General features: G+C 36.8%; 1 protein-coding gene across 3 annotated transcripts in view; it reads right to left on the bottom strand.

Moving 5' to 3' along the window:
- Window positions 1–4,425: 4,425 nt before the first annotated feature.
- Window positions 4,426–12,316, bottom strand: part of NKAIN2 (sodium/potassium transporting ATPase interacting 2) — a 1,014,504-nt gene continuing 1,006,613 nt past the window's right edge. For 2 of the 3 annotated variants that reach the window (XR_005022114.1, XR_005022113.1), the window contains 3 exons: window positions 10,971–11,052; window positions 10,236–10,324; window positions 4,426–6,823 (listed from right to left, as the gene is read on the bottom strand). Coding sequence is in view for 1 of the 3 variants with exons in the window: in XM_036870929.1 (XP_036726824.1) it covers window positions 6,814–6,823; window positions 10,971–11,052 (92 nt within the window). In the remaining 2 variants the exon portion in view is untranslated. The remainder of the gene's footprint in view (window positions 6,824–10,235; window positions 10,325–10,970; window positions 11,053–12,316) is intronic. The other variant, XM_036870929.1, reaches the window with a different exon arrangement.

Here is a 12,316-nt window from a genome sequence, read left to right on the forward strand (position 1 = left end):
AACAAATTACTAACTAGGAAGACAATTTTAAAATTATTTTTTTTCTTGTTATTGAAGATAACAGCAGCAGAACACATAAGTAGGTGTTTTCAATGATGTAGAAACCATGAAGCCATTTTCAGCTTCTTAAACAACTTCAAGTTATAGGAAATATCAGAGGAAATACTAAAGTGCCACTGTATAATTTTTAAAATTCAGATTACACGAAACTGATTTTTATGAAGAGTTAAATCTTTTTAGAAAAATTGTTCTGTGAACCATTAGTTCAAATGATGAAAATTTATATTTCAAAATAATTTATCAGAAATATACACAATATTGTCACTTTTTATAAAATATTCTTCACAGCTCCAGTAATAGGTGTATCAGCAGAAAGATTCTTCTCAAAATTAAAAATTATAAAAAACCATTGATGCATTTGCCGAGATGATTGATGTCGTATTTATATTGATTGCAAATGAATTGGCTAAAAGCATAGATTTTGATGACTTAATCGTAGAAAAGTGAGTCAAATCTTATGATCAATCAAAATATCCCACTTAATAGGCTATTGTATTTAAAATTAGAACACCAAAATATTATGTTTTATAATTTATATTTTATATGGTTATTTATGTTACTATTACCCTCATTATGTTTTGTAAGTAATAAAATATTTTAAGGGAAAATCTTTTTTAGCAGCACTTTCTTCTTACTCCTTGAAAAAGGGGCCCTGCAAACTGTGTAGTCCACCCTGATAGCAAGGTTTAGCACCGATGCTCCCCTCCAGACATCTTCTCCTTGAGTTCTTATTCTTTACAACTTGAACTGACAGATGCTTTTGCCCATTAGAAGTAGAAATGTTTCATGTTTAAGAATATTTGCCTTTTAGCACTCAAAACAACACATTCACTGAATATGCTCTGTTTTTCCATGAATTATTAGCCTCGGCCTCAGCCTCTCAGCCCTTTGGCTTTTGCCTACCTACCTGCTTTTGGAGATGGGAAGGCTAGTTCCATGGTGCGTGGAGCACAAGGTTGTTATATCCTTACCAATGGAGGGTTTTTCATAGTTTTCACTCAATTTGATACTTCCCCACTGACCTACCAGTCGTAACTCAGTGTCCATTTGTTTGACTTCATCCTAAGAGTCTTGGTCAGCCTGACGTAACAGTGACAAGAAGTTCAGGTGTTCTGGTGGCTTCCACTGTGAGGCTGGAAAGATTGATGTCTAGACAGCTGTGTGCAAAAACCTCTCTGCACGTGGAGATCAACATATCCCCAAAGGATATAATGAGTAAAACTAGAAGAATAATGAAGAAAAATGACAGGCGCGCGGAAGGGGAACAAACAGGGTATGCCTCTGGTAAATAACTCCCTGAAGGACTCTTAGAAAAGACTTACTGATTAATTGAATCAATCCATCATCCTTGGGGTGACAGCATCAATTTGCAATCTTTTCTGGGAGTTGTTTTATTCCATTGCTGTTACCACTTAAATTCATATGAGGGTACAATGAGAGGTTAAAAAGTATACCTGTTTTATTATTAGGGTACCACAGTTCTGTGCTCTCATTATAGAAACAGCTTACATTGATTTTAATAATGGTTTAAAATGTCGGAACATCAACATGTGGCTTATACAAGGATTTGTCCTCTTTGAATTTATCTTACAGAAATCAGCTTTTAATACCCATCAAAATTTTAAGCTCATTTGCTTCTAAACTCTATAATGTTTAAGAATTTTTGAAAAATGATCTTCTTTATAATTCTGGGGAATATAAAAATATCTATCTTTATCCCTTTTAGGAGGAACTCAACTTCATTTTCTTTGTGGTCACTGGCAGCCATAGCTTGTGTTACTTCTGCAGATTTCAGTGGTTAATGAGACCCTTGAGTGTATTCTCTAGTTCGAGCTTTTGTTGAATTAAAAGGAATAGAGTATATACATGTCGTGGAGATTTTGCTCTCATACCTATTAAAAATGATTGTTTTAAGACACTAGCATGTTTTAAATTGGACATAATATATCAATCACAGATTTCGTTCTTTCCTTTCTTGGGAGTGGGTGGAAGGTAGATGTAATACAGTGAAAAGAGGATTGAACATGGATCCTAAGCAAAGATTCACATGTGAGGAGAATAATTTGGGCTTCATTTTTTATAATGTAAGGATTTTGATATCAAAGCTTCCTGAGTATAAGCGTTCATTGCCATAATTTTACCCAAGACGGATAAAATGTCTGAAGGAAGATTTTTTCTTGAAAATCATAGGAAGTATTCAAGATGGAACAGCTTGAGTAATCTTCATCTCTCTAATATTAGCTATTCATAAATGTATTATGAAAGAAGTAGAAGGACTTCTAACCCTGAAACTGAACATACTTGGTTGACTAATATGTAAGAACATATCATATATACATGTTAACATGTGGGTACATGTTATTGATATTTAAGAGAACTCTAACCTGTGGGTGAAGAGTGTTGCCTGCCACTTCAGTAAACAAAGGATGGCAACCATCAAGCCAGCAGGCACTGCAGCCGCCCCTGACTGTGCACACTGAGGGGATTCAGGATGGAGAGAAGCAGGACACTGGCCCTAGAGACCTGAGGTGCATATCAAAGGAAGGATTGCAGTGAGCCGAGACTCTTGCATCTTCCCATACACAGAAAAGTGCTAAATTCATTAACTTGAGATGTCTGGTTTTCTTTAATTAATAGTAATCTTTTGATGTTCTGACTACTTGGTTTTTGTTGCAAAAAACTCCTGTATGTCCCGGCTCCTCCGTTCCCTCTTCGGAGCAGTCCCTCAGGGGAGTGACTGAGAGGCTGTCTTCCGGGCTCAAGTCCTCAGTTTTGTCTGCCAGATAAAACATAATTCTCAACTTTTAGGTTGTGCATTTTCCCCAGTAGACAAACATAAAAATGCATATTTAACATCGAAACTATACGGAACTTAATACACAATAATTCAGAAGCATTTTCTGGTCTTACACTGTCTTAGAGTCTTCCTTATCAGCGTTCATTGTGATTTACACAGTCCAGAGCCACTTGACAAATCCCAGTTGTCTGGGGTGTAGTTTATTCTATTCTAACCAGAGTACACGTAGTAGAATTTGTTGTAGAATGGTGAGGTATTTGCATTTTCAGGATAAATGGCAATCTTGTATAATCTCTTAAGCTCTGTTGGCCTTAGTTTACTGTTTCTATAATGAATGAGTTTATATCTCAAGTTTGTTCTACAATGTGATCTATTTAAAATGTTTATTTCTGAGTTCAAATTGTCCACTTGTTATAGTACAGTGGAATGTTGGATATTTGCTTCACTGTTTCAGAGATTATGTTTTTTAGTAGCTACCAGATGAAGATCTTGGTACCACCTGTTATTTACCAAATGCACATCTTATTTAGTGGAGAACTCCAGACTAAGGAATCTTTTCTTTAGATCGCGTGTAAATACATGATCTTTTCTTAGGTTTGACCTATTAACTTTTGTCTCTTTTTATGCAACTGAGGTCTTGTGTGCACTTGCCCTCACAGTGGGAAGCAGCATCCTGACAGACATTCCTCACTCCTTCAATGAACCTGCATCAGCATACTTTTCACACAGGGAACATAAGTGAAAACAAGCTTGATCATGTACAAGGCTCTCACCATGTGGCCTAGAAGTGAAATACTACAAGTTGATATTCAGCTTCTTGTAATGCTTCCTCAAAGCCTCCCTTATTTTCAGTCAGTTTTGGCATTTCGGCTTCTGGGGGCTGGTGTGCGTCTGTGTGCTGTGAGAGGAAGGACATAACCCCAGCAGCCTGGAGCAGACCAAGCCCTCTATCCCTTGAGTACATACGGTAAACCTCAGCTGACATTGTGGCTATACTATCACAAGTGCCGGGGGTTAGTCTTTTCAACTTGCCTATCCTATTTCAAAATGCTCACTATAATTGTCATCAAAGTCTATGTCATCAAAGGGGCAATAAGTGAGTATTTTAAATTATTTTATGTTAAATAATTTGACATACAAAAAAATGAAAAACCCTACCTATGTTAACCAAAGTTTTATTTAATATAGTGCCATATAATCCAGCTATTAGCCGGATACTAACTCTAAATTCCAGATAGAGGAGGGAAAAAAGTTCTCCACATGACAGCAAGTCTATTCCAGGCAGTCTCGTAAAAGAACCCTTAGAGATAATGAAAGTATGTGTTACCTATGACTGAGCTAAAATGGTGCCAAGGCCTGGCAATTCCTTTTTACTGCTGACACATCCCTGTATGGTATAGAACATCAGCATTGCCTCCATGTCAATGGAATAGGGTGTCCCTGTCAATGACATAATCGAATACACTTTGAGAAGGAACAAGGGCTTTTAGGGATGGCTCAGAAACTTGATTGTTTTTCCATTTATTTTTAAAATGCAAATTACACTAGTAAGTCAAAAAAATCACTCTGTTAAAAATACATTCAGAATTAACAAATGCAAAAAAAAAAAAAAAAGACACAGGATTGTAACTCTTGCCTTCTGAATATTAGGTTTATAACAAAAGCTCAGCCTAGAAAAATAGCATTCTTCACCGGATTTTGAGGAGGATACAGCTGTACAACTTAGATGTTTTTCCAGATAGAATCACACTACTGTGCTCCCTGCCCACTGATTCCTTTTTAGTAGTCAACAACTGTTTTCAAAAATTTTGGTGGTGATGATCGTAGTGATTAGATGGTAACTTGGCTGCAACTTAAAGCAGGAATATGAGGGTTTAGTCTCTGTGCATTTAAATCTCTATCCATATACATGTCTTATAAGGTGGAATCTCATCACAGCATGAATGTACGGTGAAACCTCATTTTTAATAGTCACATTAATACTCACATCAGAATAATTTCTGGCATGTATAGTATTTATATTTTAAGAATCAAAGGATACATTGGTAAGTATTTTTCTCATACATTAAACATGCATGTCACTATAAAATCATCATATGAGGTTTCACTGACATGTTTGTGATTGTATAATTTTATGCATGTATATATGGACAAACGTATACAAACCACTGAGAAAATTCAAGCATAAGTGCTGGAACTTTTTTCTGTAGTTTATATTCTAATAGTAACCTTTGTTCCTTTGTTATTTTCAAATGCGTATATGTGTAGATCACAGACATCCATGCAGACACAGTAATGGGACTGGTTTATGTAGATTTGGATGGGCTAACGTTCAAAGTAGGTTAACCCAATAACTGAAACTTCTTAGAAACAAGGAGAAAAAGTTGCTCCATGCCAATTTATAACTTTTCAAGTCTGAATTTCACTGCATTTAAGGGTGGTGTATTAGTTCTAAAAAGAAAAAAATTGATTTTACTGTCTCAGGTGGATCCAAAAAAAATGACTCATCTGAGTTCCTGACAAGCCTGAGCTAATTATGTTTTTCACTAATGAAAACCAAATAATGTTTGAATATATAGAACAAAATTTCCTAGGAATTCAGAATATTCCATAAATACATTGACCTACTATTAAGTTTCCAAAGGCATCTTGTTGCCAACTACGTCAACAGCACAGTTTTTCTGCCACAATAATACAGGAGGATTAAAATACACTCTAACACACAACAGATCCCCCAAATACCACAAAGAGATCTCAAATATTTCACCAAGGTAACTATTGCTCCCCCCACCCACCCAAAAAATAATCTCGTACGCTGAAGTTAGGAAAAAAAGTTCACCTACATAGGGGCTTCCATTTGAATTAGATATAAAAGAGTAAACATAGCTAATACATATTCAGTTGGCCTCTGTTGATAGAAATCCACAGCTGTTTCTGTGTTAGTAAAAGACATTTGTAGATACTTATAAAAGCACCTAGAGTGCAATAAATAAAATCAGTGAGTTAAGCCATTTCTGTTCTCTGCTTCCAGTAGATTAATGAGTTTAGTAGATTGATACGTTCCACTTTGTCCCACCCAACCCCCTCAGAAGACCTTATTGAAGAATTATAAAGATGACGATTATTACTTTGTTATTATTACTTGTCTTTTTTGGGCCACCATGGAGGCTCAATGGTAAAAGCACTTTGCTGACAGCTGGCAGTTTTTGTACACAGACACACTGCAGTGGCTGAGCTATGCAGTCTTGTTTCTTGACATGACACACACAGACTTGAACTCATTTGGAATTAATAGCAGTGTGTTAGCCTAAAGGAAGTGACTTGGGGGTGTCTGCACTGAGATTCTCAGGCGCACAACTTAGGTGGGTTAAGGCAAGTATGTACGGTACAGCCTTTAGGGCAAACAACCTGCCATTTCAGACTTCAGTTACAGGGTCGTCATGGCATGTTTCGTTTGTTTGTTTTTTGCAATCACATTGCCTACATAGCCGTGGTGCTATCAAGACATATGGAGTGCAGAAGACAGGGCTCTCAAGCTAATGTGCCCTGGATGACTTCGCAGCTGGCAGAGGCCGACTGGCTGGGCTGCAGAGCAGTTAGTGACGGCCAGCAGAGAGCACCAGCACGTCTCCTTATGAACTTTCCAGAGGCCTGGGAGAAAGCAGCCTGCTTCCAGGAAATCCAAGATGGGCGTATCCTGCGTATCTGTCTGTTTCAGTTAGGGAGAGGAGGCCAAGTAGAATTGGTTGTGTGCGCGCCTGTCTGTGTGTGTGTGCCTGTGTGTGTGTGTCTGTGTGTGTGTGTGTGTGGTCCCAGTGTACATGGAGGCTTTATGTTTTGTTAGTATGTATATATATTTAAACTTAGTTGCTTCTTGCTCTTCAAAAAATGCAGGAGGCCACTGCGAAACAAGTTCTTTGAACGGTCCAGGAGCTGATAGACTGAAGCCATTTGTATTATTTCGACCTGAGAGAGAGAGAAAAAAGATGTTTTTAATTAAGGGTGAGAGCTCAGCACCTTTTCTCACCTCTCCAAGCACAAGAGTAAACCAAAAAAAAGAAAAAAAAAAAAAAGAGATCCAAAGCCCAAATTGTGCTTTAAATAGACAATTTTCCTCTCCTCTTTTTCCTCGGTGCAACCTTTTGGATAGAGGCCATTTATGGTAATTTAAAATCCATTTTCTGGGGGCAAATGAATATGTATTGCTGTACAATTAGGCTGTCAAAAAGAATGCAATGTTTTCAAATGTGGTCTGATATAGCATGGAGTATTCTCACATTTATACTGCAGGGAGCCCAAACAGATCTCGACCTGCTTCGGCACATAGGTCAGTGGTAGTCAAAGCAGCTACTTTGTTAGAAAATCAACCTGCGGGCGTGGGAATGTTTTTCCGCAGCAACTTCATAGCCATTATTTGTTTCAAAGAGTTCTCCAAACTGTAAGAGAAAAATTAATGAAAACTCTTCCCTTTTAGATGGATTATAGATAATCTGAAGAATTACAGGCCAAGAACATTCACCCAACTTAACTTTAAAAAAAGAGGACTGTCTATTCATTGACTACAGGAACTGAAACACAGCTGTGAATGGAGGTCAGTTAGGACAGTGTTTTCAAAGCCTTGTCCAGGCTCTGAGCCACAGAAGATTTCCTGGGTATAATGGAAACCCCACAGCTAAAACTGCGCATTGCTTTTAAGCATCTGTTTTCCTTCTAAGGAACGGCTTTTATTTCCAGTTGCTATATAATATCATTGGGGGGCTTGAACTGGCCCATGATGTTAAATTACTCTTATTTTATGAGACTTATTTATGGCAGGTTGACAGGAGAAGGTCCACCCCACAGGACAAAGATACAGGAGATGCTCAGGTCTCTGCCTCTCAGCAGGGGATGAAGTTTATGCTTGAATCCGTTTTGGTTTTTCATGGGATTTTAATAGGCAGTGACTCTCCAGTGATTGTATTTGAGGGCTACACAGTTGAAAAAGCGCTTCATTCAACACCACATATAATGTGAAATCAAAAGGGAATAAAGGGAACGCAGGAAAAGGGGAGGGTGCAGGCATGTATGGAACTATGGCAGCTAAGTTAGTGTGAGGAAGTAACGATAAGTAAATATAAAATCAGGGAATGAAATGTCAGAGCAAACTCAGCAGTCCACATAAGAATTTGGAAAAAACTAAGCGGTCAGGAAAACCGGTTGATAATTGGGGCTGTGTAAGTAACAAGTTGTGTGACCTTTGTTTTTCTTTTCTTTCATCTAGTTTCCTCACCTGTAAAATAAAATCTTAGTGTTCTAGTACTTGAGGTCTGCTAGAGGATTCTTTGTAGAAGGCATGGTAGTAGTATTTTGACTGGTGACTTATTAAACATTTAACTTATTTCATGAGCAGTGAGACTTGAAAACTCTTATATAATTTTACTATTCTCAGGCAGTAAGGAGGAAAATAATATTTTTATTACTTTTGGTTCAGCATTTAAAGTACTTATAAAATCATGAGAAGTTTTGTCTTCAAGGAATTTCATTCTGGACATTAAATTTGAAGAGTCCTCTATTTAAAGACAACACTGGAATTATAAATGCCTGGTTTGAAACTATAGTCTTGATTATATATAATCAGCATTCTCATGTTATTATCAGAGCTGATCCTTACAGAGTGGTTGCATCTAATTTATTATATTTTGATCATATTTATTGATCATTCATATTGACCAACACAATGTAATATTATATGATAAGAATGTTGTGTGATATTGTCAGAAGCAAGAAATTGCAGGACTTGTAGATGTTCTGGTCTACTCTTGAGCAGAAACATATTGTTACATGTTACTTGGGCTGATATATGTGATATATTGTTTACAGAGGAAACCTTTTGGGAATGAAATACAGTGTATGGTGATTTCTGAGCTGATAAAATCTTTTCATGAGTAATATTGGTTAACATAAGCATTGTTACTACATCTAAGAAATTATGTTTATTAAACATGTAGTATGTGACATGTCCTATGTTGTACATGCTCTACAAGCATTGTTTTATGTAAATTCAGAACAACTATATGAAGTGCATATGCTATTGTCTCTATTTTGCAGGTGAGGAAACTTAGGCTTGGTGAGAATAAAGTTATTCAAATAAAGTTATAGGTCCAGGGTCATAAAGAATTTTATCTCATGCAGTCTGCCTTCAGTAGCTCATCTTAACCCCTACTCCTTACCACTACTCCTTACTGCTTTGACTTTATTTTTTAATAGAACACTTTACACAAGGCTATGTTACAATATTGAGAAGAATGGTAAAGAATGTAAAGGATTTATCATTTTATTTTTTGCTTAAGCTATCAAATCTGGGAGGATAGGAATGTTATGGTATAAATAGAAATACAACTATAGTATGGGGCAAAACAAAAATATCAGAGGAAAAAGATTAAGAAATGTTTCCTAAAGGAAGTATATTTTAAGATACAATTTGAAGGAGAGTGGGATTTGAAAGAGTGGAATTTGGGGAAAAAAACCCAACATTTGGTGTCAAGAGAACAGCATGGGCAATTGGAAAAATACATGTCATATTTGCAGATGGTAAAAGTTTTAGTTTGGCTGTAAAAAAAAAAAAAAAAAAAGGATAAGGGGAGATATCAGACTATGTGTGCCCTCAATAGATGATAAGCTTCAGGAAGCAGAGACCAGTTCTTATTTATCATTACATTTTCCTGGGGTCTCCCAGCATTGTCTGCATATGGTTGAGACTATTAAAGGTTGAAGAGGAGAGATAATATTTCAGTAGAACACTGGGGCCAGATCAGAGTAGATTTGCAAAGTCTGATAAGGAGTTTTGACTTTGTTCAGTAGGCAATAAGGAGTCATTGATAGGTTTTGGACAGGGGCCTAACATAATCAGAGTGGTACTTTAAGAAGATTAATTTGGCAGTCACATGGAAGGTGGGATAGGAGTTCTAAAATAAGAAAGAGACTGGAAAACTTCAGTTAATGATTGCCTGGATTAGGGCAGTGGTTTTGGGAATGTAAAAGAGGGGAATGTGTGATGTCCTGTTTACAAAAGGGATGCTTTGAATGACATACAGTATTGGCTGATTTCTGAACTCTTTTTTATGAGTGGTGTTACCAAATGCTTTTGGGAAACTACAAGAGACACACACAAAATGCAGGCATGATGCATAGATCATTCCCTTTGTAAAGAGAAGCTTAAAAGGGGATGTATAAGGATTGCTTTAATCTCTCTGGAGGAGAAGTAATCCAAAAGATGTGTTTATTATCCTACACACTAACAATATTAAAAGGTAAAATGATTCAATGGTGGAGGACAACGACGACAAACACATATCTTCAAAGAGAGAAGCTCACATTTCGAAATGAATTGGAATCTTACTTTCTATTTTGATCTTCGCTTGCAATTCAGCATATCACTTGATGCTGATATATAGAATTTGTTATCAGTTGTTATCCAAGGGAATTTGCCTAAACACAGATATAAAAATCAGGCTCTGATTGTATGTCTGCTCTCTTGAGCGCTAGAGTTAAGGGTCTGATAAGTTTCAGTGTTAATATTCTGGTTTCATTTTCACTTTTCACACCAGAAAAATGAAAGAGTATTATTATTTTTTAACACTACACATAATTAAGGTGATAACCTATCATTTATCATCCAAATGAGAACACTTTTAAGACTAATAGGGTGTGCTGGTAATAATTATATCAGGACAACCCATGTAAACTAAGACTGTACTGGGAAAACCCGGATATATGGCTTATATATAGTTACATATAACTACCTACAATGTTATATCATTTTCAAAATATACAAATTTTGGGTAATTCAAAGAAGTTGTATATTATATTGGATTTTTAGCCATGTAGTTGATACTTATGTAAGACTACTTTTAAAAGTAACTTTAGAGATGGCTTTCCTGATAAGTTAAATATTATTCATAATTTTTAAAAAATTTATTAGAATTATCTCAGTCAGAACAATATTAATAGAAGAGAAAATACTGAAAGTAAATGACTGAAGGAAAGCTGCATGCCATCTATTTTGTGCCACAATAACATTTTCTTAATCATCTTTTAGTATCCCAGAAGAATACCTCCAAAGTAAAGTACTTACATGTACATAGGCTGTAGCTGTAAATGAGATGTCTTCTGAGGCCCCTGATAGCCATAAGAGTCAAAGCCACCTATGAAATCAACTGAAAGGGACAATTGCCTTAATTAGTTAACTTTTCAGAAGAGATAAACGTTCATGATCAAGGTCTCACACAGATTACTAATATAAACCTTTTAATAATCTATTAAACCAGAACTAGCTAATTGTGGAGGAAAAAAGATAGTTCCTTCAAGGCAGTGATTTTTTTTCCCCCCTCAACTGTGAGATTCAATTATTGCTTTACAAGAATCTATTCACTTGGGAGAAGAAATTTATATACTCCTTTGAAGCAACCAAGACCTAATTGGAGCAATAAAATTCACTTGCACAATTAAGATGCTATATGTCTTTTTGGTTAGCATGGAGATTTTCTGCAACACATTACAAATGTAAAAAATAATGATCGCTCAAGTGCATGTACCTATCAGCAATTGCGGCACTAGTAATAGTGTTATATCCTATGATTGTCAAGTACAAGGTGCTATGGTGGTGGTCATGTAAATTAGCTCAAAATGGCTGTCCCCTGCCATTATGTGGTTCATAATCTCAAATAGACAATCAGAAATAAAGATGTGCAGCAAACTCTAACCAAACATTCAAATGCAATACATACCTAGGTATTTAAGGTACAATGAGATGTAACAAGAGTTACTGTGGTAGATTATATTATCCAAAATGGCTGCAACAATATCTCCTATTCCATATCTGCCTGCAGTGTGACCTTGACACTCACCCCATCCTGAGGTTTGGGTCTTTGTCCCTTCCTCTTGAACCTGGGTAGAACGTTGTGGCCACTTTGACCAGTAGAGTATGGTAGAAGTGACACTTTGTGACTTCCAAGGCTAGATCAAAAAAATGTCATGCACTTTGCTCTTTAGGGATGCTCTCTTTTGGAACACAGCCATCATGCCCAAACTAGGAATCCCAAACTAGCCCACGTGGAGAGATCAATGGAGGACCCTCGGATATGATTTTGGCTGACAGGCTAGCTAAGGTCCCAGCTGATAGTCACCATCAACACCCAGACATGTGACAAAAATTGCCTCCAAATGACTCCAGCCCCAAGCTGTTGAGTCAGCCCAATCTTGGAGTCTCCCACCTGAGGGTCCTGACATCCGGGATCAGAAACAAGCTATCCTCACTGTGCCCTGTCTGGATTCTTAACCCACAGATCCATGAGCATAATAATGGTTGTTTTATACCACTACATTTTGGAAGGGGTAGTAACTGGGACAGTAAATACTAAGAGTGCTGTGAAAATGTTTTGGTTTTGTTTTTTCTTTCCCATTCCTGGATGTGGAGGTCAT

This window comes from Balaenoptera musculus, chromosome 12, assembly GCF_009873245.2.
Source record: "Balaenoptera musculus isolate JJ_BM4_2016_0621 chromosome 12, mBalMus1.pri.v3, whole genome shotgun sequence".
In the NCBI taxonomy this organism is placed as follows: domain Eukaryota; kingdom Metazoa; phylum Chordata; class Mammalia; order Artiodactyla; family Balaenopteridae; genus Balaenoptera; species Balaenoptera musculus.